Consider the following 27396-nt stretch of genomic DNA (forward strand, 5'->3'; position numbering starts at 1 on the left):
CTCTGGATTCCCGTCCAGCGGCTTCACCGAATCCACCCAATCCTAGGCACCCATCTTTTCCACCGTCGCGATTCTCTCCTCCAACCACTTATTCATCCACGGCACCCTATCCATGATGGGCGCATGCCCCATACCCTCCACGAACTCCACGACGCCCGGCTGCAGATGCTCGGCCAGTAACCTCCCGTGATGCGAGTCAATCATGACATCGCCCAAACCGTGAATGACGGCGATACGCTCCCTGCCGACCTGATCCGCGAGCTGTTTGAGCTGCGCGGGCGACTTGTGATGCCACCCCGCCGCGACGAGCTGCTGCAAGAAACCACGGATGCTAAACAACCCCGGCGTGTTCCTCTTGATCAGCTCCTGCGCCTGGAACCGCTGATAATTACTCTCGAACCGGCCGTACCCCTGTCCGCCGTCCGCGGGACCGCACTTGTGCGTCGCGTCGTTGGGTAGCTCCGCCGCCTCGTCGGGCATGATGAGCCAGTCGGCGGGGAAGAGCTTGAGCGAGGTATCCGCGATGCTGCGGTCCGCGGATTTGGGGACGAGCATGGCGGCGCGGTCGCGCATGTTTTCGAGGAGGGTTTTTGTGTTTTCGATCCAGGGGGCCGTGCAGAGCAGCGTCACGGAGGCGAAGAGGGAGGGGGCGGCGAAGGCGAGTTCTTGGGAGATCATGCCGCCCATGGAGATGCCGAAGAGGTGAACGGAGCGGGAGGCGGTCCAGCCTACGTGGGTTAGGACTTCGAGGGCGTCGTGGGCCATTTCGGAGGTGGAGTAGCGCATGTAGGGGACGTCTGATTCGCCCATGCCGCGGTTGTCGAGGATGAGGACGGAGTATTTGGAGGCGTTGTCGTGGCCGAAGTATTTTGTTTGGCGCTGCCATGAGGTTTTGAGGCCGGCTAGGCCCATTATGAACTTTTGGTGTTTGTGTTAGTTCCAAGGTACTGAGAGGAATGGAATCATTGTAGTGGTTGAAAGGGTGCGTACGATAATCTTTGAGGAGCCGTGGCCGTGGATTTCCCAGGCAATGTTGAAAGGGCCGCCTCGGTCCTTGGCGACGGGACATTTTCCCTTGCGATCGGGTTCGAGGTTCCATATCGTTGAGGGATATGAGGGATGTCTCATTGTTTCTTCCGCCGTCGGGAAGACTGGTACTCTGGCGACATCGTCAGTATCCATGGCCGATGCTTATACCAGTGGCTAAAGCTTACTTCGTCGCCATGGCTGAGTTTCTCCAAGGGATTATAGATGTAAAGTTGAGAGACCCGGAGATCTTAGGATGATCCTCCACGTGGATTCAACGTGGTTATACTAATTACTGTTCGTGTTCGGGACGAAGAAATCTGGGAATATTTGGAGAATCCCGGATAAGTGGCTTTAAAGGATGTTACAGATGAGTTTGGATTGAACTCGAGGGGGGGCTGCGCATGGGAGCTATGAGCTATGAGCTGAAGAGTGAGACAGAGGGAAGCTCGTTTCTCGAAAGACCCCTGCGCCCTGGGAAGATGCGACGAAAGAAGCAAGCGTTTCTGAATAACCACTTGCAGCTTTAGCGTCCTTATGGAGGGGGGAAACTGTGCAATCGGATCAGCCTGTCTAAATTGCAGAACTGCAGAACATGCGGGCTCTCAAGAGACTAAATGCGATCATGGGATTGCGTTAAGCGTAAAACGGTACGCAACGGGCGGCTGGTGACGTTGTCTATCGAGGGCGACGGTTATGGAAGTACCGCATTATCTCGTTGATTGTTGACGATATGGAAGTACTCTGGTAACATAGAATCGTGCGACATGGGGGTTCCACTTGGACTATGCCTCGGCATCGGGGAGCTCTCAGTCACCGCAGGCAGACCTCCAACATTGACAAGGACGTTGCATGTTGTTGGTTCCTTCAAGTTGATGATCCCCGGGTATGAGGACATCAGACGGAGCTGGGATATTTCGAGTTGCTATGTGTGAGAGTTAGTCCTTCATTTCATCTGTACTGATAAGTTTTTGTAATAGTCCCAATGTAGTTGAAGATGTTGAAGATGGCGTACCCATTGAAAGACGACATGAGTTTTTGACTTTCCGGAGAGCCATCCGTGGTGGTATTCCGGGGATACGTACCGCCACCCCCATGGAAGAGGACGGGAGCTCGAGCCACTTGCTGACTGATGGAGGCGCCAAGGGACATCTGCCATGTGGTTGACCGCCTTCTTTGCTAACGTGGGCCAAAGCGGCAGAACCGATAGCTGGCGCAACTGCGACGCTGCTTACCCTGCACACTGCTGCTGGCCGTTTCGTTTGCTGGACGATCATCAACGACACCTCTCATCAGCTAGCATCATCCAGAGCAATCAGCATCACCAAACATTTGTCTCTCTAGATCTTCAAGCATTCGAATACGCGAATGCGAAGCCTACAATAACCCTCAACATGCTTCACGTATAGCTACGTCTAGGCACCATCATGTGGCTCCCGTTGCCATCAACCGACACCCTGACGCGGCCACGCATCGCCGTGGTCCTCTTCTCTGCTGTCGCCGCGGCGTCTCTGGGCTACTACACGTACCAGGCCAACAGAGACCAGTACGATGAGATCCAAGGCCCCGGTCTTCACCGAAGCAACGCCGTTCGCCGGAACCACAGACGATCGCGTCGCGATTCACTCTCCTCCGAAGGCTCCCATGGCGACGAAAACGTTGATCTCGATGCCCGCCCAGCGAACGATACCGAAACGATAGTTGACGGCGGAACCGTCGACGAATGGTGGAACGACCCTAATAGCATGCAACCCCAGGCGCGAGCTGGTCACAACATCGTCAGTCTTCTGTTTAGGGTGTCCGAGGATAACGCTAGGAGAAACGCGTGCGTCCATAGGGGATGTGCATGCAACGCCTGCGGCATGGTACCCATCCGCGGTGTCCGATACCGATGCGCCAATTGTGCCGACTTTGATCTCTGCGAAACCTGCGAATCCCAAGGCGTCCACATCAAAACTCACATCTTTTACAAGATCAAAGTGCCCGCCCCGCCTTTTGGACCCCGCCAGATGCAGCCCGTTTGGTACACCGGTGACCCTGATACACAGATACGAAATCTATCCAAAGGGTTGATGGCCAGACTGAGCAGGGAAACCGGCTTTGAAAGACCCGAGATTGAAGCTTTCTGGGAACAGTTTACGTACATGGCGAACACGGAATGGCGCGAGGACCCCGACGAGCTGGCGCTGGCCATGGACAAGAAGACCTTTGAGCGATGCCTGGTTCCATCGGGCGGCTCTAGACACGCAACGCCAAACCTCATTCACGACCGCATGTTTTCTTTCTATGACACCAACAATGACGACCTTATCGGCTTCACAGAGTTTCTCCACGGCCTTGCATACCGCAAACGCAAGGACAAGCTGCGCAAGATCTTCGAAGGCTATGATATAGACGGAGACGGTTTTGTCAACCGCCGCGACTTCCTGCGTATGTTCCGCGCATACTACGTCCTCTACAAGCAGATGCACCGCGATATTCTCGACGGACTCGACGATCAGCTGATGGGTAGCACCGAAGCACAGCAGCTCGTCACTAGTAGACAGCCGCTGAGTAGCCTGTTTGGCCGAGAGGGTAGAGTGCCTCGCGCTGATGGCAACAACCGCAGTGAGGGCAAGATCTTCCACCCAAACGGAGATGTGGAACTGGAACCTGGTAGGCGTGGTGTCGTGAGTGACAATAGGGTCGATACCTCGGGACGAGAGGATGTCCTTACTCGACTGTTCGCGCCTTACATCGGAAGACCCTGGTCTCTCCAAATGCGATCTCCTGACAGCGAGCCTGACACGCCATACTGGGATGCTTTACTAAACCCGCCTACTACCATTGACGACCTGCCTGCCTTGCTTACTGGGCAACGTCGGGAACGCAATGGCATTGATTTTGACTTTGAGATTGAGCTGGGCAGCTCGGATGGTGAGGAAGGAGGTAACAATAATTCGGATGCGGAGAATAGGAGTCAACCAGGCGACGATCCGGCACAAGTCAACGGCACCACAAATCACAGCCAGAGAGTTGATCCCGATCAGTTCACCAACGCAATGCCTACTGAGAGCCAGCTAAGAGCACAGGTTATCAACCATAAGAGGCAGATGGCTCCCGATATCGAGCGGAAAAGGCGGCAAGCTGCTAGAAAACAGCTGCACGACAGATGGAAGAGAAGACAGTTCTACCTTGATGAGGAAGAGGGCGGCCTTGCTCCCGATGGCTGGCAATCCGATGAAGATGTCTTGGTGAATCTCAATGGCGTCGCGGAAAGCTCAAAGGCCGCGCAACAGCAGGCATTACCGCCTCGCTCTCGATCATCGTCAAAGGTTCGCTTTGCAGAAGACATGGATGACTACGAGATCAGATCCAATCCCTCGACATCCTCTAGAAGCGTGCCCGAGCGTTGGGGAGGCATGGAGATTCCTGATGAGGAACGCGACGCAGGCAGGGAGATCCTATATCAGGTCACGCAGCAGGCCTTCAACGAGCTCCTCGACGCTATATTCAAGGACAAAGAGAACTTGGCCGTCAAGGCAGCTGCAACCAAGGCAAAGCGAGATAAGAATAGGCCTCTGTTCGAGCAACTGACTGTCGCTGAGCCGAAGCGCAAGGTGGTCGAGCCGCGGCAGCCGAGAAAGGCACTCGACCAAGACAAGCCCGTTGCCGAAAGAACTCTGGAAGAACTTCTGATGACTAGCGGCTACAGAATCGGGGAGAATGGTGAAACGGAGAACGTTCCCATCTCAGAAGAGCGTCAGAGAGTGGAAGAAGTCATTGACTCTGACGAGGATGATGTTGAAGTGAATGAAGACGACGAGGAAGATGTCTCTACCGTGGAGGAAGTCGAGTACCGGGACCCTACTATGCCTCAGTTCCGTCCGAACAGCGAGGCGGATGAGCCTATGTCCCCAGGAAGCACCCCGCCCACTTCGGACGACTCTTCGTTGTCGACCAAGGGACTGAAGTCGCCCGTGCAGGGAAAAACATCAAAGTCTTCCAAGGAGTCGAAAACCATTCCGCATTCTACGCTGCTGGAATGGAAACGGCTCGATCTAACTGAGAAGGAAGCTGCCGATCGCGGCGGCTGGGGCAAGCTCAGCTTTGATGAGTTTGAGGAAATCTACAAGAGCCAGGAGAACGCCGGTAACCGTCTAGACTACCTTGGCAGCTGGGTCGACTTTTGCATCCCCTAGCGCGAAGGAAACAACAGGAGACACTCTGACCAATTACGGGCCTGGCCTGATCCGTTTCTCGATGCATACGCTGCCGCAGATTGCCCCGAGCAATACGAGACATGCGATGAATCCTTGGGATGGGAGGACTCCTTGGGGTCTTTTGATAGTGACAGCCCGTCTGACGACATCACTGACAGCGATGTCCCCTCGAGCATGGTACAGAGTTTCTCAAGCTTAGTGAGACAGGCTGCAGTGGACGCGGATGTAGATGCAGATCAGAGGCGTCTATGGGGTTGATACTCGGGTTGCCTTTCACCAGCGAGGTGACTGTATCCTGCATGATAGAAGTTGAAAAGCTTCAGCGTAAACAACATCGTCTTGAGTATTGCATAAGAGCGTTTGCTCCCAACCTGGAGTTTTGAAAAGAGGGGAAAATGTATATTACTAGGGACTTGCAAATGACCCGCCAGCCATGGAAAAGTTCTATTGTGTGTTTGAGATTATTCTTGCGAAGAGAGTGGCACTGAAACCGCCATAAACGAGACAGGCCGTAATAGAACGCCTTCTACCTACGATGACAAGATCCTTCCTCCCTCAGTAAAGATGGTTGCGCCAGTAATGTTCCCATCCTTCATCAAATACAAATACGCCTCCGCCACATCCTCAGGCCGCCCAAGCCTTCCCGTCAGCGTCTTGCTTCGGAACCCCTCGATAGCCTCCCCAGGAAGCGTCAGGAACAGTTCCGTCGTGACGGGGCCCGAAGAGACGAGGTTCACACGCACTGGGGCGAGGTTAAAGGACAGACCCCTGACGAGACCCTCCATCGCGCCGGCGGCACAGTCGGCGACGGCCCAACCTGGCATGGGCCGGTGGGAGCTGGAGCCGTTTGTGAGGGTAAGCGAGGTATCTGGTCCGTGGGCGATGTATTTCTCCGAAGAGAGGAGGCCAGCGAGTATTGTAGGTGCGTAGGCTCTCATGGAGAGGGACGCTGTGATGTGGGAGGGTTGCGTGTCCGGGAGGGAGGGAAGGGGAGAAGCTGCGTCTGCGGTGTAGAGGATGTGGTCTATTTTGAGGCTGCCATTCGATGTTGCTTCGTCGAGGAGGCGTGTGAGGTTGATGTGCAGGTTTTCGAGGTCTGCGAGGTTGATTGTGTGGGTTTTGAGTTGGTCGTCTTGAGTGGAGGGGTAGGTTGAGCGTAGGCGGGCTTCGGCGGCGGCGAGTTTGGAGGGGTTGGAGGAGGCTAGGTGTACGGTCGCGGCGTGTTCGAGGGATGCTTCTGCTGCTGCGTAGCCCAGGCCTGAGGAGCCTCCAATGATTAGGATGCGTTTGTTGGCGAGTTTGGAGGTGTATTTGTTGGTATTGGGGGACATTATTGCGGTTTTTTTGAGGAGGGGATGAGGGTATAGACTGATGGAGACTTAGATGATGGGAAGTTTTGGTTGGAGATGGATGATTGGAGGGGGTGACATGAAGTGGCTTTGTGAACTTGGAAGTCCTTCTTTGATGTACTTTAGGATGTAAGCTGTCTTTTACGAGATGGATGTGCTGTATTTGTGCTCCATTTTCTTCCACCGAAGCGGACGAACAAGATCAGTGCTATACCTCAAGAACTGGTACGACATTAGCATATCCACGGCATCAATCACGTCAGTGAAACTTAAACCGAACTTCGACAACTAATGATGGTCTTTTGATGCCTTATTTTGCCATGACCATGTCCGTACTGCGTCCCGCACGCCGTATTCGTAGAGGTTTCGGTATCGCGTTCGGACACCGAACGGACCAGCAGTCATTCTTCAGTACTATCGTGTGGGGAGAAAGCTTGGTGGACGGGGCCGAGCCTTTTGAATTTGGACTACGCTCGTCCGATCAGTGCGCCGCTCGCAGACTCCAAGGCCGCGCATCCCGCGGGGTGGGACCACCCGGAATGCCCCATAAATCCCGACCTCGGCCGGGTGCCGAGGCCGGATGGAACCTCTCAGCCGCCCCATAATCTGACTGCTCCACAACGACTACAACCCCCGCCAAAGCTGACACCGGCCACGATGGCGGCCACTGGTCGTCCATCATCTCGGCGCTTTCAATCGCGCACACCTTCGTATGAATCGCGTCGAGTCGTCCGCAGGGCGCGGACGCGTGCGGCGCATGTCGCTTTCGCTCCGCGTCCCAGATGACCAGCCATCGCCTCTCTGTCGCCTGCCCAAGCATCTGATCCCATTCTTGCCGTACCTCAGCCGCCCGGATACATCCCACGCCATCGAAGCACGTATTCCGGCCGGAAGGCATGCCTTGCGCCTGTCTACAATGGCCTTCTGGCTGCGCACCTGCGCCAGCTCCCATGGCAATCACTGTTGCCCTCCCCCGCGGCCGGGTGCTGCGCGTCCGCTGTGGCTGATTGACGTGCAGACGTATTGCCTAGTCGCCGTAAAAGATGGCCGCGAAGAGGAGAACTCTTCCGCTAAGCTGTATCACTACGTGGCGCTGAGTTATGTCTGGGGCCAGGCCTTAAGCGCGACCGCGACGCTTGCCAACATCGCCGCCTTGCAGAACCCCGGAGCCCTTGGTGGCCAGGATATTCCGGCTACGATACGGGAGGCTATGGAGCTGACGCGGCTTCTTGGTGAGCGGTATCTCTGGGTCGATAGGCTCTGTATTGTGCAAGATGACGAAGATGCAAAGCCTGCGCAGCTGCGGGGTATGGCGGACATTTACGCCGGAGCCACCTTGACTATTGTTGCTGCGCAGGGGCGCGGCGCGGATGAGCCTTTGCATCATGGGCTGGTCGATGAGGCCGAGGAAGAGGAGGCCGAAAGCGGCCAAGGCGTGCTGCCTTGTCTGAAGGAGGTCTCCCCCGAGGAGTGGGCGCAACGTCTGCGAGAGTCTAGGGAGGGGCCGCCGCGTTCTTCCCGAAGAGTAGTTTCTCCAGAGGATGATTACTACGGCTCCCCCTTGTACTATGGATACCAGTCGGATCAAAATCAGCAAGCTGATGCTTATATTGACTGTATGCCAGTCAACAAGCCATTCTCACCTTTCACTATGGGATACGGCGGCTCACCTCACAACATAGGGTGCGGCTCACCCTACGATTCACCTTCCCCCATGGATATCGAGTCACCTAATTTCCTTTCTGCATCGCCCTCATACACTGAAGTCGAGTCACCTGTGGTAAACGAATGGAACTCGCCTCCATCCCCTGTCAACGAACCACCAGCTATCCCGAATGGGGACACAGATGCTCCGCCTGACGTGCCTGATACTTTCTCCGCCATAGAGGCGCCGATCGTTCGCCGTCAACAAGAGGTGGATACGCATCGCGCTATCATGGAGGGGCATTCTCGGGACTTGATCAACACGGCGTGGTGTCAGAGGGGCTGGACGTTCCAAGAGCTCATGTTTTCTCGACGACAACTTGTGTTTCACAACGATACTGTCAACTGGCAGTGTCATTGCGCGTCCTGGCATGAGAATCAAAAATACATAGTGACGGGGCCTTGTAGTGGTGTTGAGGAAGAGGAACAACACAGCGTCGACGACAGCATGAGAAAGAACAATAGCAGTGACGACAACACCGAGAACGGGAACGACAACAGCGTCTCTGCCCCATCATCAACTCAACTTTTACCTGGCGTCTCCCCGTGGCCTGACTTCCACCGGTACGCCAGGCTGGCCGCGCTGTATAATAAGCGAGTCCTAACATATGACCACGACGTCCACGATGCTTTTACCGGAGTCCTATCCGCATTTGGCCAATCATTTCCCGGCGGTTTCATCTGTGGCCTGCCTCGCATCTTCTTCGACGCCGCGCTGCTATGGCAGCCTTACGACCCTTTAGTCCGTCGCACCAGCCATCTCTCCTCCGCTCTACCGAGTTGGTCGTGGATGGGGTGGCAGGGTAATCTCCAGTCCGAAAGCTGGCGCAGCGGTTATCAATATCTGCGCGACGGAAACCCCGACGATTCGGACAACTTTTGGCGGCCTGATTCTTGGCAGACTCGGCGGACGGTCGTGTGGTCGTACTCGTTGACTCTGAATGGGGAACGACTCCCGGTACGGGATGCGACTGCCGAGTTATCAGACGATCCGGTATCAAAAGGGTGGTGCGAGAAGTATTGCGAACAGGCCCAGAAGCCATACTTCACTCATCCTCAAGCGGGAGCACAGAAATTCTGGTTTCCTATCCCTCTAGCCACAATGGCCAGCATCAACGATAGTCCTCCGTCATGCCCGCCCGCTTACCTGCATGGTCTCACCCGACGGGGAACCCTCCAAATTCGCAAACTATTCCACGATCATGGCACTTCGCAGTGCATATGCGCGACCCTGTGTGACTCGAATGGTCGTTGGGCTGGCGTGCTGAGACTTAACGCTGCCTCCTCGGATCCCGGTGAGTATTACGGAGGAGCAGTTGGCGAGGCGTGCGGACTGGTTGAAATCTCGGCGGGATCCGCCGAGAACCAACCAAGAGAAGACGTTGGCTTTGACGGGTGGGAGGAAGCTGAGTTCGCGCGGCACAGGGGGAAGTACGAGTTTGTTAACGTCCTGTGGGTTGAGTGGAGAGACGGCATGGCATACCGCAAGGCATTGGGGCGAGTCTGGGAGACTGCGTGGGCAAGGGTTGCCTCAGAGGATGTGCAGATTACGCTTGGGTGATACGTGAAAACGGAGACGCATCCAGCATAACATCATAGCCCACTTGATACGACGGAGGAAGTACCTGCTGACATAGCACTGGAAATGTTGCGGGTTGGTACAGCTACAGATTTAACTAACTTGGTTAGTTGGCATGGTTGGCTGGCGCAGTCCGAATAACCTCTTCGCGCCCATCGCCTAATCCATCCTCACGCCGCCGAGTTGTGATTACAGGACGCAGTCCGTCATCGCCATCATCCACCTAAATTTATATGTCGGCATGATTCCAAGCTTCTCCAAGGACAAGCTCTGGTTTGAAAGCGATACGATTACCGTTTGAATTTCAAGGCAAGGATTGATTTCATGTTAACAAAAGTCGATCATGCCGGAGACTGGATACGACTGACCCCTGCTGATGGAGAGCGGCAAGTCTTCATTCCGATCATGTCGGCGGTGGGCGAGGACATAGCGATGCCTCTCACACCGCCATTGGTTGGCGAAGCTCGCATTGTCGATTATCCAATTCGCCCGACTTTGGATGGTGACGACAGGGGACATCATAAACATTGCCTTAATCGCTCAATCGTCCGATCCGTGGTCTGTCATGTGCTCCGTCGATATTTTATTCGCATCGATTTATTGGACGCGATGAATAGATCAACCGTCTTTGCCGCGTCGGTCTTTTGCTATGCCTTCTACCGCGAAATTACTGAGATATTGTTCCTTTCTTATTGTTGACCATGGTGGTTGGGGTCTCCAGCGAAGACCATGCCTACATCCTCGCCAACACCATTTTTGACGCCTGCGATTGCCTGCCATAGCATGTGATAGTGTGGCGCGGTATCTCGGGCTCTCGTCTTAGAATGAGCCCAACACAACCAGCAGTCGACGACCTCACATGTAAAGAACGGTTCCGGCCATATCTGATGATGGTATCGGCACTCATTCTGCTTTGCTCTCCTTGCTTACTTGCAGTGGAATTCCGGCCCCTCGTCGCCTTTCAGCTCTCTGCCCCGTCGAAACCAACCTAGTTCATCAATTATACCGCATCGTGGCATTGTCAAGACCTTACCTTGCCTTGCCTCGTCTATGTGACACGTAGCGAGAGGCATACGAAGTGGGTAGAAAGTGGCTTGAGCTTTTCAAACGGAAAGTCACGAAGTAAGTGCATATGTAAAGGATGAATATAAAGTTCACGTTAATTAGCACGTGGGGGAACGATTAAAGAGCACTGATATCCCTGCTGTTCCGTGTCAGGTTCCCCTATACTAAGTCCTGTTTCTTCACGCGATTGTCTGCCCTGTACCTCGGACGTCGGCATTCTTCCACTTTTCTTTTGTCAGTCAGAGTTTGATGGTTAGCCTGCGTAACCATCGTCGTTGCCGCTGCGTTCCGCTACCATCCCTAGACTCGGACGCAGCGTCGACCATTTGCACAATTTATGACGGGACGCGCCGGAAGTGGGCCCACTAGTGCAGCGCCAAGCATCTCGGTCCCGCCCGCCTCACAGAAGAAACAAATAACAATGAGAAGCCGTATTCCATCATCCGAAAAATCCCTCGCAGTTTTCTCCTCCAAACAGCCCCAAGACCTCCCAGTTGGAGACCTTCAGTCATATACACAATGGTCGCTCTTATCGATGTGCCGCAACTAAAGCAAAAAATCAGTCAACGCAGATTTGTGCCTCATCATGTTTTGAGCCGGTCAGGGCGACTCATGGCACCACAAAGCAAAAGCTTTCGTAATGATACACCAGCTCCCTATTCAGAATTATACGGCTACGCCTCACAGAGACCGACTGTACCGGCCGTAACAGCATATTTTAAGTCTTTGTTAGTGCGCTGGTCATATGCTTTGCGAGGCACCTCTGCGTAGTGTATCGCTTTCCGCGGGAGGCTTATTTTCACAACATGGCAAGATCCTTTTGTCATTCCATGTGACTTTGAGACTGTATCCCGTCGGCTTTCTAATGGAGAAATTTCCTATAGAGGAAAAGGATGCGGTCACGTTCCCCAAAGTGGACTTATCGTCAATGTGTCACCCCGCCCTATCAGAATGCACTTGCATGTTGTGCGAGCTTGCTTTAGGGAGTAGCCGATGGGATAAAGTCTTGTCCCTCACTATTGTAGTATGTCTTACGTTATCTAGAGCCTTTCCAAATAGATCTTGTCCTGAAGCCTCGCGATGCGGGATACTAAGAAGCATCTGGATTCTCCTTGTCTCGGTTGTGCCGTATTATTGATCGACGGGGGAACTTTAAGAGAAGCTATGAAACACTAAAAAAAACTCTATTGGGCTTTCGCCGCTATCAAATCCACAGGGCAGTCGGCGTTTCGGTTGAAATACGAATGGTTGGAGGACATATTGAGAAGACATTGCTACTAATCTTAGACGTTGTGTCCGTTGGTGGCGCCGGGCAACTGGGGTTGATTTTTGAGCCATGTGGGCATTTCGTCGGAAGTGCCCGCCAATTGCTACAAACCGTAGTGGATCTTGTTCGCTTTGGGTAAGGGTTTCGCTAGGGGCATCCCTGGCGAGCGCTCACCCGCAACAGCACAAAGACCGGGTCAGGGTACCGAGATACTCAAATGAAGAGGATGGCTCTGACGTTGCCTTACGTGATGGAGGGAGTTCGGATGAAAGCTGGCATGTGTCTGCCTCCTGGCATGGCCATACACTGATCGAAGGGGCTTAATCAAGACATTGTGAGTGGAAGCCACCTCCAAGTAGGCAACATAATATGACGTTGAACGGTCCAATTCTGCCTCACAGCAAATTTGTATATGGGTCTTGAAATAGCTTGGTGGTTTGGGTCATTCACTCCGAGCTGCACAAGATTATGATTGGCGTTATATGGCGTGCTGTTGTCACACCAGCAGCAAAGTTCAGTATCGTAAGAGCCGAATGGCAATTTACACACTTTCCTTCATGGTATTCGTACACATTGTTCCATCAGCATGCGGAAGTCATAATGCAGAGTGGAAACTCACGATGTCAATCAGATCCTCCACGGAACAAACGGCAGTAGATCTCATCAAAAGGCCTCAATGATATGGAACTTGCTCAGAACCAAGTTAGCTGTTTATTGATTTGGATCTGCTTCAATCATAGCCTGTCATCTCTGCTCCGGCTAAGATGTCTAAGTCTGTGTTCGTGGGCGTGAAAGAATCGCAAGGTTCGAGCCAACGTGGAATTGGATATCACGTCCCGACATACCGACACAATCAGATTCGGGGGTCTCGGTAAGACGTTTTTGTGCCTTTTGCTCATCTTGTGTCTCGCAAGCGGGTGTGGCATGAGTCCGAAGTACCGATATAATCAATGCGTCCGAAGAAGCCGCCGAGATATCTAAGTTGGATGAAAGATTGGGCTGGTCCGGCCAATTCGGGCTGTCTAAATCTGTGCGTGCTATCAGGGATGCGCTGGAGAAATAAGATCTTATTCTAGACATACACAAAATCACCTACCACTTCTGGATCTTGCTCGAAAGCCGTGGCTTAGGTATGGGCTCAGCAAACAGTCATCCCTAGAGCCAGCCATGCTGTCCACATGAAAAGGACGACGTAAGGACCAAACGTGAGCTCGTGGTTGGAAAGATCTGCGTGCTGCCTTTACTTATGAGCCGCTAGTGTTACGGGTTAAAGCCTCTGCGTTACCTGATATCAAGAAAGCTGCAAGCGGGAGACTTTTAGTTATGTACCTTTTGTCCATCTCAATGTTGGGGCATATGCCCCATTTGGGAAGTAGTGCTGGTTGCTGCTATTGCCCGCACATACGCGGGCCGACCTGCACAAAAGCTACAACGCGGACCCCGGAACTGCCTTATAAAGTGTAAAGAGGGAAAAGCCAAGAAACGAGCTATCAAGTGCTTTAGTCTCGCAGACTATCACCAGCAAGGATGCTGGCCCGCCGCCGGAATTTCGGCTCTTCTGGTATTCCGCACCTGCATGGCGTGGTCTGTCGATGGTACTTTAAGAACCACGATAAAAGGTCTCTTCAAGGGCATCTTGATACCACAGCTCAACAAGACTTTCCAATCTCACAAGCTAAATTCTACAACATTGCATTCCAACCTATTCAATACTTCAAACTCGTAATGGGTCGCTATTGCTCTTCTCTGATGCTGTCTTTGACATGGTTTCTTGCCACTGCAAAGGCGCATGCCGCCACGAACCTGAAAAATTGTCTTTTAGAATCTGTTGGCGGCGAAACTGTGAGGGCCAAGTTCTCGAATGAGGCTGATTTCCAGGCCGACCACATTCGGCCATACAACCTCAATTTTCAATATGTGCCATTTGCCATCCTTTACCCTAATAGCCCCTCGGAGGTTGCAGGCATTATTGTTTGTGCTTCTCAACACGATCGCAAGGTGCAAGCTAGAAGTGGAGGACACGACTACACGAACAAAGGTCAGCTCTCTTTTCCTGAAGCTTTGAATAGACAAGTGTGCTAACTGCTGATCTAGGGATTGGTGGCAATGATGGAGCTGTCGTAGTTGACATGAAAAACCTCAACCATGTTCAGCTCGGCTCTGATGGCATCGCCAAAGTGGGGTCTGGAAACAGACTGAAAGATGTCTGCGAGAAGCTTCACGCCAATGGAAAGAGATGGATGCCTCACGGATCGTCTCCTACCGTTGGAATCGGCGGCCATGCTACCGTCGGTGGTCTCGGACTTCATAGCCGCCTTCTTGGTACTTCACTCGACGTGATGGTTGGCGCAGAAGTTGTCCTTGCAAATGGTACCATTGCAACTGTTTCCGAAACGCATCATCCAGATGTCTTTTGGGCTGTGAGGGGAGCTGGTGCGAGCTTTGGAATCGCCACCAGCTTCTGGTTCAGGACTCAGACTGAACCCGACGCGGTTGTTAACTTCATCTTCACCATTACATCTTCAGACCCAACGAAGCTTTCGGATGCATTCAAGGCCTACCACGAGATTACTGTCAATAGATCCCTTGATCCGCGCTTATCCTCTGCCGCAATTATCCTCAAGGACACCCTTCAAATCAGTGGTGTCTTTTTTGGCACAGAATTGGAGTACAACAAGGTCAACTTCAGCAGACTGATCAACGGAATAACGGAGCAGAATACTATTACCAACTTGACCTGGATGGGGCACATGAACAGGACCTTCGACACTATCTCCAACATATTCCCCGCGCAGTCATATTTTTACGCCAAGGATACAGCCGTTGCCTACTCGACGTTGCCCAGCAACGACACGATTGACGCCGTCTTTGAACATCTTCAGGGCACCGATTCGGGATCAAAGAGCTGGTTCGTTTTGGTCGACCTCTACGGAGGTGCCGTGAATGATGTTGCGTCCGGCGCGACGGCGTTCCCGCATCGCAATCTGGCGTACTTCTTTGCAGTTTATGCTCAGACTGAGTCCACCACGGCGACTATCACACACGACTTCGTCGACAATGCTGTTCTCAAGTATCAGAGAAACGAGCCTGAAAAGTATCTGTCCTACGCAGGATACACCAACCTGAGGATCAAGGGGATCCCACAACAACACTATTGGGGTGACAACCTTCCGAGGCTGGAGAAGATCAAGAGAGCTGTTGATCCAGGAGACCTTTTCTCAACGCCTCAGGGAATTAAACCACGGGCTTAGCTGAAAAGAATTGTGGCTCTTAGACCGACCTTCGCATCATCGGCGGCATAGCGTTCGCCACTGTTGGTGTTACGGTGGGCAGACAACTCAACTCTCGAGAGGTCAAACTAAACCTCAATGTTCAATATATCTATTGTGTGGACTTTTTGTGACTTAATGAAACCCAAAAGATATATGGAATTGAATCACCCACGCTCGATTCTTCGTAACTTCCTCACGATATTGCAAGGACCTTAAGGCCAAGATGGTGCCCACATGAATTGAAAGGTCTGAAAGAGGAATCCCTCGGGAAAGGCACGCACTTATCAATGACATGTGGTGTAGAACGTATCAAATCAATCTATCTACCTATGAGTTCCAACGACCGAGCTGAAACGTAAACCTGCAAAACCGATTCTTATCGCACAACCTGGCCACCTATCACTGTAACCAAAACGTCGTTTCGAGCTCCCACCAGCTCGATAGCATAAAACCTCAGATAATGATACATCTCCTTATCGAAAGCCAGAACTTTGCGATAGCTTCATGCTTCTAACTTTTCTGCTCTGAATAGTCAACCTGCACTGTGACAGACCTTGCTACCACCTTACCGTGCGTAGGTACAATGACGAACTTCTGCTATAAATCAGTAAGCACTTGCTCGCATTATGCGTCATCGCACAGTAGCTCATATAACAGTGATGTCCCGTGTCTCTTCATGTAAGCCACCAAGTCGCGGTTTCCCAAGTTGGATGGATAGGCTGGGCCACGTCAAAGAGGGAGGTAGTGCGCCGCCGAGGGTGTAACGTTCTCAGGTGACCAGCCAGTGGCAATACGTTTTAGCCGTGTTTATCACCCCATTCATTGCCCGCCAGAAGATCGGGGGTTGTTGTAGATCTTGCGAGGAGCTGAACATTCGACTGGATTAGGTCGGGCGAGAGACGAAGCGGGGAACAAAGCGGCAAGCTTCAATCGGATTACTTCGGACGTGCATCAATGCCATGATATCCTTGGGATCTCAACTGATCTGGCGATATGCGGCCTATGTTTCTAGAGTGGCTCTGACGTATATTGGCCAGGACGACTTTATATGTGGTCGGAGCGTTCTTTGAAGTCGGGTTGGATTTTACTGCTGGACTGCTTGCTACATTTGACAAGTCACCAGTTTTCACTTCAGCCTTAGCCATTTTTGAGCGATCGATCAAGCGATGGGCCCGGTCCCAGTGTCGACCTCTATGGTGGCTTCTGGCGCGCCCTGGGAAGGCGTCTCGTCTTTGGCAGACAGACAGCTGCTTACGCTTGATATCCATTGCGTCGATTACAACATCTACGAGACGCCCCCATGCTGAGATATTCATTCTCTCGGGGCTTTGGCGACTGGCTTGACAGCTTGTCGTTACTTTCCTCAAAGTATGATACTCATCGCACTCACCGAACATAACACGGTAAGACGCTGTGACCAGAAACTGCAGATTTAGGTACTGATTGAATAGTTTCCTTCGTGTTTGGAGGGATAGCCTATGTATCTCGATGTTGCCGTGATCAAGGTGGATCTTGTCGCAGAAACAGTCAATTTACTTGGCAAGCCGTCAATGCTGGCAGGCATCGTCCTGGAAATAGTTTGGGCGGGGGTTGGGCACCAATTGGCAATATTTCGGGCAGGTCACGTCATATGCCCGCGAACAAGACAGCGCAATTAGCAGTGATAGCCACTTCGACGCTTGCAATATGTTGAATGACAGTGATTGGCCTCTCAAATAGAGGCGTCGCGCTCGGAGACATCTATACATTAGTATACACGATAAACGATAAACTCTGTAGCAACCGAATAGGATGTCGACAATCATATTGCAGCCGCTGAATGATATGTCTGTGGATGACAGTCTCGACCCATGCACCTGCCATTTATTTTGAAGAGGAATGCTTCTGAAGTCGAATGCAGTTTTTACCGTATGGTCAAGCTATGACTGTCTTCTTCGCCTATTTTGATTTCTTGACCCTTTCCAAGCCTACGCGGATATAATATTGATGGACTGTGATCAGGACGGCATACGACTTTTTGAAGTAGCTGGCATCGATGCTTGTTGACGGTCCTTTTGTGAAGCCTACTCTGATCTTGGTAGCAGTGGGTTCCGCGTTGGGTGTTCGCCTAGAGTAAGTTCGATTCAAGTAAGGGTCTCCCTACCTTTGAAACTGAGCTATATTCTCGGCACCTGCTAATTGCAACGTCAGCCAACTCTGGCAGTAGCAAGCCTTACCTTCAGAATAATTCACCTGCCGAGAGATCCGAAGCTGGAAATACCTTTAAGAAGTTAACCTGACCCCTAATTAGGCAAGCTCGTCGACTCAGGTTCAACCATTAGACTCAGCACCAATTCTCGTCATGCTATATAGCCATACCTATCTCGTTACCGGCGCTAGCCGTGGCATCGGGAAAGGCTTCGTTACCGCCCTTCTTCAGCGTCCCTCGACCAGGGTAATCGCCAGCGTCCGCGACCCGCTCGCCGACTCCTCCAAAGCCCTCAGGAGCCTCGTCCGAGGCGAAAATTCCACCCTCATACTCATCAAACTCGATTCCTCTATCGACGACGATCCCGTGACTGCTATCGAACTCCTCCAGAAGGAGCATAACATCTCCACTATCGATACGATCATCGCTAATGCAGGCATTTCCCACACCAGCACCCCCATTCGCGACATCTCCTCCACTGCGGCACTAGACCATGTCAAAATCAATTCTATCGCGCCCCTCCTTCTATTCAGTGCAGCCGTCCCGCTTTTGGTGAACAGCAAGAAACCGATGTTCGTTGCTGTATCCTCGGTGATTGGAAGCATCAGTATGCAGGATAGCCTGGCCAAATTGTTCCCGCCGAGCGTGAGCTCTAGCCCGTACGGAGCGAGCAAGGCAATGCTGAACTGGTTTGTGAAGAGGCTGAGCATTGAGGAGCCATGGGTCACAGCGCTTGTTCTCAATCCTGGTCTGGTCGAGACAGACATGTCTGCCGAGCTAGCCAAGAAGATCGGTGTGCCTGATATTAAGTGTATGGGAGCCATTGCGGTTGAGGAAAGTGTTACAGGAATGGTCCATATCATTGACAACGCTACGAAGGACGTTAGTGGTGGTTTTAAGAACTTCGATGGTGTTGATTTGTCTTGGTGATCATTCGAAAACAAACGCTGCTTATTACGGATTTATGGATTAAGCGTGAAGAGTATACGTACTATGTCGCCTGTGGTTTAATAGCGAAATCTGATGCTTATGGACGCGAGAAAAGATTGAGGTCTTATTACTGTTCTCATGTGACGACTCATGTCTAGAAGTGACATGCGGTGCGCTATTCCTCCCAACACACCCCAAGAAGTGCTCCAGACTTTGCGATTCGTCACGTCCGTGCAAAAGTCTTTGTCTCATTCCATCGTTCTTGGGAGAAAATCATCTACTGTGACAGTTTGTAAGATGGCATCATGGATAACAAACCCAACACTCATATTTGGGCAGAGTACAGTGATTGTTCGAACCTCCGTCCTCTATTATCAAAATACACTCGGATAGCCACGAGAGTTCACGATACGAGAATGACTAGTCAGAGTTACTTCTGTGTCGCAAGGAGAACTTTTTCGAAGGCGAGGTTCAAAGACTTTGTATTCAAGCTCCATGAAAGACTTCTATGCCATTTGAACAACTTAACATGTTTGTATGCACTGTGATGAGGTTTGGTCGTAGATAAAACCTAAATTGTACCCGAGAGCCTCGAGGATGCCGACTTATATACCCGCTAGGGTCTTCTAGTGAGATGTAGACCCATGCGTTGTGTTCGAGCCCGTGAAGTCACCTGGAAGGGCAGTAAACATGAGGTCGCTAGTCAAGTCCGTAACACGGCCGAGAAGCTGTTCTAGGAGACGATAGCCGGCTCCTTGAGCGTATTGAGGGAGCTCTATTGGGCCGAGGGTTAGTACATATTTAGTCAAATCCGTCTAGACTGCTTGGGTAACTGACCGTGTCCGGCATTGAAAACACGAGCGAAGGTGAGGCCCCGCTGTGCGACCCAATCGCCAATCTTTCCAGCCGAACTCTGGGAAGACAAATCACTGTAGGCTGTAGGGAGGAAGAAAGTCTTGGACGGGAACTCGTCGAAGCCTTGCTGTCCATTCCAAGTCATGTTTTGGAGCACCATGAGAGTACCGTTGGTGGGTACACGGAAGTCGAGGTTGCCACTTGCAATAATGAAGTTGTTTGTGTGCTCGATAACGCGAGTCAGAGCGCCAGAGGCGAAGGGGTCAAGACTGACATCGCCAGTGGGACCGAACGGGTTCTCGTCGGAGCACTTCTTCCAGTCTCTCTGGCCGGTGGGAATGTGGATGGCCTTGCGCATCTCGGGAAGGTTGAGGTAAGAGTGCCAGTCCGCCTTGTCAAAGCCGAGGGGTACAGAGGCGTTGTCTCCCTCAGCGGCCCAGTTGAGAGGATCCGATGGATTGGGGCAGCCCTGAGAGATGTGGTAGATATTGGCACAAGGGCTAACCTCCCCCAGACCTTCGTAGACAATAGACGAGATCGCGCAGTCATCGCTGTTGTTTCCGGGCGGGAAGGGTCCCTTGGGAGGGAAGGTGAAGTAGTTCTCGCGCATATCGGCATAGCCGCATTCTTTGTCGGCGGCACTGATCCGGTCGTAATAGTTCCCAACGCCAGGATATAGGCCCATGACGTTGTTGTACTCCTCGACGAAGGGCAGGGAAACCGCATGCTGTTGGAAGTCACCAGGATCAGATCTGATGTACGGGCTAAACATCAGGGCACCGGAGAGGTTGTAGTCAGCAGACTGATTGGATTTGATCATGGCGTCACCAATGTAGGGGATGTAGTGTCCTGCGTAGCTCTCGCCGGTAAGATGAGTCTTGTGGCCCTTGGTTCCGAAGGTCTCCATCCAGTTGTGGTAGAAGCCGAGGAACTGCTGGGCGGTCTCTTCTTCCGTGTTGACTCCGGGCTTACCGACCGAGAAGCCAGTGCCAGCGGGTTGATCGACGTAGAGCACATTTGAGAGTTGGGACCAGCTGAAAATGTTGTAAACCGGGCGGTAAGCCGAAGGGAACCAGGTGAAAGGTCCATTCTCCTGGACCAGGCCAATGAAAGAACTGCATCCCGGGCCTCCGTTCAGCCTTGCAGAGGAGTCAGTATGCGACTAGCTCCGAGAAAAGTGTCCCTGGGAGTTCGAGAAAACTTACCAAATGGTGACCTCCTCAGATGCATCTGGATTAGTGCTAGGGAAGTACCTGTTGGGAATGAGTGTCAATGTTGCAAAATAGACGGCGTCTGGGACAGGTATTTGTACGTACCAGAAGAAGAGTTGACGAGTCTCATTCGATTCTTTCGAGATCGGAATCTGGCCAGCATATGATTCGCCCAGATCCCAGTCAACTAGCGGAATAGACGTGCCGTTCACAAGGTACTCTTTGTAATATCAGCGTACGAACAGAAGGAAGTCGAGGTTGGGTGGACATACTCTCAGTCTTGTCATTCAGGTACTGGTACTTCTCGGTGTTTTGACGACGCTCAAGATGGCGGCGTACAGGCAACCGCTTGGCCTCTGCAAATTTCTTGACCGGATTGAAGCCGTCGACTCGCCAAGAATCGGCCAAGACGGTAGTACAAGGCAACAATGCCAGCAGAAGGTGGCGGAGGGACATCGCAGAAACCATGGTGACACAAAGTTGGTGCTTTGAGAGATGTTGGCCAGAACATCCTTCAGATGAGGGAGGAAGTGATCTTGATAAACACCTCTAATTGGCATCGACACGGGCCAATGGCTTTGGTCGATGACCTGCCGAGAGCACTGCAACATCGGCTACCAAAGGTTCCTCAAATCATATATTTCAGTTTGCCCAATACACAACAGGAAGCTTAGCTCCTAGGATAAGATTTGGCTTCCGTAGGCTAAGCTTCTCGTAATCTGAGCCGAAGGCAGTCTTACCACATTAGATAAGGGACCGATTGCTGGCACGGCACGCATGGAAAAATCATAGGCGACTCGTCTTGCTGAAACTCAAATGCAATTAACCCTAATCCATCGTCGATATGTCCCTGAATGCTAAACTTTCCAAGAGGAATTGCACGAGGAGACCTTGCTCAATTAAACCTATCGGTGGGTTATTCCGTGGAACTAGGTACTCTACGGAGTAGCACCTCAATCGCAAGACAAACGGAAACTCCAAATAACCTGACAGCCGGATCGTCCGGAGAAAGTGCGATTTTTGGAGAGTCCAGGATCGGGCATGATTAATAGAACTCTAAACTCCTATACGAACCGAGTCAAACTTTCCGTTGGGCGATCCATTGGGGGCGATCTAGGGACACCCTCTGAGACCCGAAACTGACTCAACCACCCATGGTGTTTGGACGACGGACGTCGACTGAAGATGATTTAAGCTTGATGGACATGGGACGAGCATTTCATCCTGCTTGCCAAGAACGATCGGATGCAGCCAACTCTTCAACTGTCCGACGCAATCGATTGCGGCAATTTGGCTTCGACTATTGCTTCGATTTTCTTGGCTATTGGCTGAGTGAGGTACTTAGTGGGTTGCAGTCTGCAGATGTTCCAGTGCCGGTTTCCGGCGGCCCGTAATTTCGGGGGAAACTGAAGATTATGTTGCTGTAAAGCTTGCTGGGCAGCGCTATGGCTCAATCAGGAATGTGCTTTGATGATTTGATTTCGACAAGTGAGCATGTCAAACCACAGCTGCCATTCTTGCCCTAGAGAGCGAGATTATTTCCAGCCTGAACGTTGTCTTGTGCATCGATAACTGTCTCATTTTGCTGGCTTTTCGTCCAAAATTTAATTGCTGAAAATGTTAGTTTTTCCATATCTTTCGCAGTATTTCCTTTTTGTGATGAGCTCCGTAGGGAAGTTCATGTCTTTTTGCTCTATGGCGGCAGATTCATTTTACCCAGTATCTATTATTCCGCGAGTCCAGTTATACCAGATTCGCCTGTTCCATGTTGTGGCGCAATTCTCAGCTGGAAATTGCACGCTCGCTTGCTCTCCGCTGGAGCGAGTAAAGCTCATGGTAAATGCGCACAATACATTTGTACCCGCCTCAGTTGGTCGTGGCTAGTGCAAGTCGTCGTCTTATGAATCCAACGCCTCATTCGTGATCCTTCATCCAGTCCATTAACTCCTGCCAGTTCACGCACTGATGCTCAGTACCGAACCCCGTTACACCGCCCAACGCAGGGTCACCAACCTCCACAGTCAGGTCAGGTCTGCAAAGTATAGACTGACGGACGAGGTCCATGCAGTGTCCTATATGATACATATCTTTGACGTGATTGTGATCGGGAGAAGCGTCATGCCCTGCCTTGTGGTCTCCCTTGTGGTCTGTAGGGTGCGACCCATTGTTGATTTGCTCCATGATGTCAGGCCGCGCCTCATATAGTGCTTGGCGGATCATGTCAAGGCAGTGAAGTTGATGGAACACCGCTATGCAGCTCTTTTGCGGCGCAAGTTTGGAGTGTTGAAAGAAGCCACCCTCCTTAGGAAGAAGCGATGCCCAAGCTTCATCGACTTGTGGGGATGGTGGCATGGCATAATTGAGATCTAGCTCAAAAGTCTTGCTTATGGTTGATACTGTGCAAAATTAGAGTTGTGAGAAAGGAATGTGGACGCCAAGTGGTATCTTACACCGCATCTCAGACTTAACGGGCTCAACGCCGTAATAATCTGGCGTAGCATTGCTAGGCGCGGTATGTCTGCTGAGCCCCGCCACCAAGACGAGGAGTATCGCGTAAAAAACGTGGACTTTGCCCTTTTGCCAGTACTGCCTCAGCCGCGATTCTCTATGTTGGACATTCTCGCCATTGTCAACTGCTTGTTCAACTTGTGCGTACTGATGAGATTTCGTCCATGACGACATAGTGTAGCTAAGGGGTGTTTTTTGCTCGCGCAAAAATCAAAAGAGAGACGGCAGAGAAAGGAGTTGCTCGACCATCTTTATGACCTGGGAGCACGGGCAGGGCAGGAGATTGATCGTCCAATCTCTGACAGGGTGACCCTCCTCGAGCGAGTCCCGCCATCACGACTCGCATCGCGCAAGGTGCTTTGGATGTCGAATAGCATCCAATCATTCGGGCATTGATTTGCGGCTAAGTGGTCCAAGAAGCCCCACTAATTCATTAAGAACGGGCAGAGCCACCTTTCGCTGACTCGCGCAACTACCCTCTCATCCGCGGATAGCTTCAAACAGGAAAGATCATGAAATGGCGAAGGGAAAGCGCACAACGTTGACAGCGGCTGACGACATAGCCACGAGGTCCTGTCTCACTTTCACCTTCCCGTGTTTCCGGGTACTGATGTTGCCTGTCGATCGTGCGCGCTTGGCTTTGCGGGTTGCATCGGTCGTGCGTCCATCCGAGAACCACTGGCAGGGGTTCATCGGGGGCAACCACTCTGCTGAAGCTGGGACGAAACGCTGAGGTTGCAATCAAGCACGTTTGGTGAGCTTTTTAAGCTACATCCCCAGCATATGAGCTCGCCCGCCGTTTTTCCCCAGACTTGGAGTCACTTGGAAAGAGGTGCGGAGTTTGGGGCTGTCAACGAGTACCCTTGGCCACGGATTCAGGTCTCGACATCCAGGCTTCGCCAAGTCCCGCCTTATCGACACCCAGAGAACGATCCGTACTTCGAGCATCTAATTGTAATCATACTCTGGAACGCTTTACTCTTGGGACCGACTTCAAAGAAGCGATGCTGAACTGAGATGCCTGACATCACCGCCACTTGACACACCTTGGTTGCTCCATTCCAACTACAACGAAGTGAAGATTCCTGACAATTGTTCGGCTAGTATTGGTTGCCGAGCAAGACAACCTGGAAGTCAGCATTAGGTTGGTTCGTGATGCCTTCCTGTCATTCATTCGTGACTCAGATCCAGTGTGACGCACTGACAATCAGCAACCTATCCAGTTGTTGGTCCTGGGCGCGTCAAGAGCTGCATCCATATCGGGAAGGTCAATAGACTCGACCGGTTAGAACCAATAAAAGCACACGGCATGGCGGATCCTCAGACGCAAACATGAATACCTACCGGGAAAAGGCCAAGACGTGTAGAATATTTGCTTACTTAAGTTGAGGTCTTCAGCGGAGCGCTTATTGTAGAACTGTTGGCCCGCAACGTTTTCAGCAAAGGTACGACTTCAAACGAAAGACGTCATTGAATCGCTGTCTATCCGCCACGATGGCCTCGTCTCAATTCTGTGGGACTCCGTACGAAATTGTGTCTCCGTGATTGATTGTTAGGACTGCCACAGAATCCGACACAGAATCTTTCCACGCCATCATGACAGCCCCAGAAAATTTCCTATTTGAGGAACCTGAAAAAGGTCTTGCGGTCGAAAAGCTTCGAGCTCGAATTCAGAAATTTGCCAAAATGTCAGCGGAGGGGGTAAATACATTCTTGGTCGTGGAACTACGCGGTAGAAATGAGCTGATTGGATACGGAGGGTACAACACTTTTGATTCTGTCGACCCAACCGAATTCCTTGACCAAACAACACTTCCGGGAAGCGAAACGCACATGACAGACATTGGCATCATCATCGATCACAAACACTGGCGCAAGGGCTATGGCCTAGAGTCGATCAGCATCGAGTACGCCCAAAATAACCTAGGATGCGAGGTATTTAGGGCAGAGACAGGCAACGATAACGAGCCATGGCGAGCTCTCATGCGAGCGGTGTGGGTCTTGCCAAGTTTGAAGGACGACACAAAGCAAGTTATGACGAGAAGCAGGAGGTTTAGGTATGGAAATTCGATGCAGGACATTGGAGGCAGGAGAAAGCAAAGTTGCAAACTGAGGGAAAGTGGCCACTCTAGAAGTTTTTTCTTTCTCCAGGCCTCGGAATCCTCGATTCGATGGTTCTATTTACCAAGTGACCTGCAAAATCACTCATCAAAAATAACACAAACCACTTCGCCCGCGATAGATATGTTCGCGGCGAACCCCTTCAAAAGACCGGTGCTCACTTCGCGATCAATAATGACCGCCCGACCATCCTGCTGCAAACCCACCGCAACTTGAGTTCCAGCCTTGTTGATCGAGAACTGGCGGGGAATCATGCCACCTGACGGGAAGATCTGAGTGAAACCCAGGTGACCGGTCTTGTGGTCGATCTTGAATGTTACAAGGGCGTCGCTCTTGATCTCGGTGCTGTTGGTGGTGTCAAAGTTGGGAATGCTGAAGGTGCTGACGTTTCTGGAAGAGACAATGAGATACTCAGAGTCAGGCTGACGTATTGTTAGCGATATGACACGTCTCATGGCGGATCATCCTCGTCGAGAAATCAGCTTGACTAAGGTACTTACCGAGATGTGGATCTCGGCTGCAGCAGCCCCAACGGGTACCGTGCTGTCGGGGCCATGGGTACCAACGCTGAAGACTTCCGTAAAGCTCAAGGTCTTGTTGCGACCATAGTGAACTTCGTATGTGGTGACAATGTTTCCAAGCTCGGCCAGGACAAAGAAGTAAGTCTTGTCCTTGGTGACGAGGAATCTGGCGTGTCTGGGACCACTGCCAACTGCAACGTTCAGTGGGGTTACCGGCGTCAGTTGGTAGGATTCCTGGTTGATGGCAAAAACCCGGACCAAATCCGCTCCCAAATCCGGCACTAGCACGTACTGCCCCGTGGGGTCAAGGATGGCTTCGTGGGGATGTGGGATATTCTGTGCCGGCTTTGGTCCTGGCTGGCTCAGCGTGTACGTCCAAGACTGAAGTCTCTTTATGTCGGTCGGGTCCTCCACGGAAAAGACTTCAAAGGACGACGCCGGGCTGTCAATTTTGTCAGCCGAGTTACGCGTCAACTTGCGTTGTGATTTCTTCAAATCCCCCTTCAGTACGAGCTTCTTCGGTGACGAAAGTGGAACTCTCTCCGGGGCCTGGGAGTGGGACTTACTACGAGGCCAAGGCAATGCCTCCACCATTCTTGCCATAAACAACGGAGCTCACAGCCCCCTTAATAGTAGGGAGCTTTCCAAGCAACTCGAGGGTCCCATTCTCAAACTTTTGGAATGAAACGAGCGTGCCATTGGGGTTTGTGAGTCCTCGATCAGCGCAGTAGAGCAGGGACTTTGACTGATCGAGAGTGAGCCAAGAGGGGTTCGCCGCGCAATCAGTGTTTGTGGCAATGGCCTTCAATGTTGTTCCAGACTCCGAAGTCTGAAGATCGAGAGTGGTGACGGTTCCGGCGTGCGAAGCGGCGTAAAGGAGGGTCGATGTCACTGGCTTGACGGACATAATGGCCATGAGCCAGGCGGCGGAGAACTTGTCGAAACCCAACATTGCGGATATGTCAATTAGCGTGGAAGACCGATACAGATCGATTCTCTCATCTACCACACCACTGGCGATTCAGTGTCTTTAAAAGCTCCTCCGAAGCCATGGTCGGAAATGCGACCCTTATACACCGTCGAGCTCGGCACCGCGTCGTTTTCCGTGCGGGGTTGGGATATCCCTGGATGATGCTGCGGAAATTCCACCTATTAATCTAACTGGCTTGTGGTTAAATCGCTTTTACCATGGAAGAGGTAATTCGCGCTAGCCCACGTGTAGAGTTGGAGCAAGCCGTTTACCGGCGTGTAGATTGGATTCTTGGCAGGGGTTGCGGATAAGGTTTGAGAAAGGATGCTCTTGGCACTTTCGATCTCAAGGGGGAACAAGAGACGAACAGAAGCTTTGACTGCTACAAACCAATGATACAAAAGCCGGCACTGCACCAAGGCTTCATCCCACCGGCGCTTCTTGAACAGCCACCTTTTTACTCTTGGGTATAACCTAACACTCATCTTCAACAGGATTGCCAAGAACTCGGGTCAATTTGTATGGGCTAAACTGTATTTGTACGAGAGATTCATCTTTGCGACTATGTATCACCAGTCTTCAAACCCTCTTTGGACGACGTTTCAAATTCCGAAAGTCCATCGTCCAC

General features: G+C 51.8%; 8 protein-coding genes across 8 annotated transcripts; 4 read left to right on the top strand and 4 right to left on the bottom strand.

The window, feature by feature from the left end:
• Positions 1–42: 42 nt before the first annotated feature.
• N0V96_000234 (uncharacterized protein) lies at positions 43–912 on the bottom strand (the record flags this gene model as incomplete). The annotated part of the gene is made up of 1 exon (XM_053191620.1): positions 43–912. One exon carries the CDS (start codon positions 910–912, stop codon positions 43–45), a length of 870 nt encoding a protein of 289 aa, XP_053050704.1.
• Positions 913–2453: 1541 nt separating this feature from the next.
• Positions 2454–5207, top strand: N0V96_000235 (uncharacterized protein; the record flags this gene model as incomplete). The annotated part of the gene is made up of 1 exon (XM_053191619.2): positions 2454–5207. One exon carries the CDS (start codon positions 2454–2456, stop codon positions 5205–5207), a length of 2754 nt encoding a protein of 917 aa, XP_053050703.2.
• A 551-nt stretch (positions 5208–5758) lies between these two features.
• On the bottom strand, positions 5759–6559 carry N0V96_000236 (uncharacterized protein; the record flags this gene model as incomplete). Its single annotated transcript, XM_053191618.2, has 1 exon — positions 5759–6559. The coding sequence occupies one exon, from the start codon at positions 6557–6559 to the stop codon at positions 5759–5761; it is 801 nt and encodes a 266-aa protein (XP_053050702.2).
• Positions 6560–7289: 730 nt separating this feature from the next.
• Positions 7290–9842, top strand: N0V96_000237 (uncharacterized protein; the record flags this gene model as incomplete). The annotated part of the gene is made up of 1 exon (XM_065755875.1): positions 7290–9842. The coding sequence occupies one exon, from the start codon at positions 7290–7292 to the stop codon at positions 9840–9842; it is 2553 nt and encodes an 850-aa protein (XP_065615115.1).
• A 4075-nt stretch (positions 9843–13917) lies between these two features.
• N0V96_000238 (uncharacterized protein) lies at positions 13918–15443 on the top strand (the record flags this gene model as incomplete). The annotated part of the gene is made up of 2 exons (XM_065755876.1): positions 13918–13921; positions 14287–15443. 2 exons carry the CDS (start codon positions 13918–13920, stop codon positions 15441–15443), a joined length of 1161 nt encoding a protein of 386 aa, XP_065615116.1.
• A 2362-nt stretch (positions 15444–17805) lies between these two features.
• Positions 17806–18582, top strand: N0V96_000239 (uncharacterized protein; the record flags this gene model as incomplete). The annotated part of the gene is made up of 1 exon (XM_053195376.2): positions 17806–18582. One exon carries the CDS (start codon positions 17806–17808, stop codon positions 18580–18582), a length of 777 nt encoding a protein of 258 aa, XP_053047029.1.
• A 626-nt stretch (positions 18583–19208) lies between these two features.
• N0V96_000240 (uncharacterized protein) lies at positions 19209–21116 on the bottom strand (the record flags this gene model as incomplete). Its single annotated transcript, XM_065755877.1, has 5 exons — positions 19209–19357; positions 19420–20576; positions 20643–20690; positions 20754–20835; positions 20921–21116. The coding sequence occupies 5 exons, from the start codon at positions 21114–21116 to the stop codon at positions 19209–19211; spliced, it is 1632 nt and encodes a 543-aa protein (XP_065615117.1).
• Positions 21117–25357: 4241 nt separating this feature from the next.
• Positions 25358–26750, bottom strand: N0V96_000241 (uncharacterized protein; the record flags this gene model as incomplete). Its single annotated transcript, XM_065755878.1, has 3 exons — positions 25358–25699; positions 25778–25982; positions 26368–26750. The coding sequence occupies 3 exons, from the start codon at positions 26748–26750 to the stop codon at positions 25358–25360; spliced, it is 930 nt and encodes a 309-aa protein (XP_065615118.1).
• Between the last annotated feature and the right edge of the window lie 646 nt (positions 26751–27396).

Source organism: Colletotrichum fioriniae (genome assembly GCF_027942845.1).
Source record: "Colletotrichum fioriniae strain IMI 355084 chromosome Unknown scaffold_1, whole genome shotgun sequence".
Taxonomy (NCBI): Eukaryota; Fungi; Ascomycota; class Sordariomycetes; order Glomerellales; family Glomerellaceae; genus Colletotrichum; species Colletotrichum fioriniae.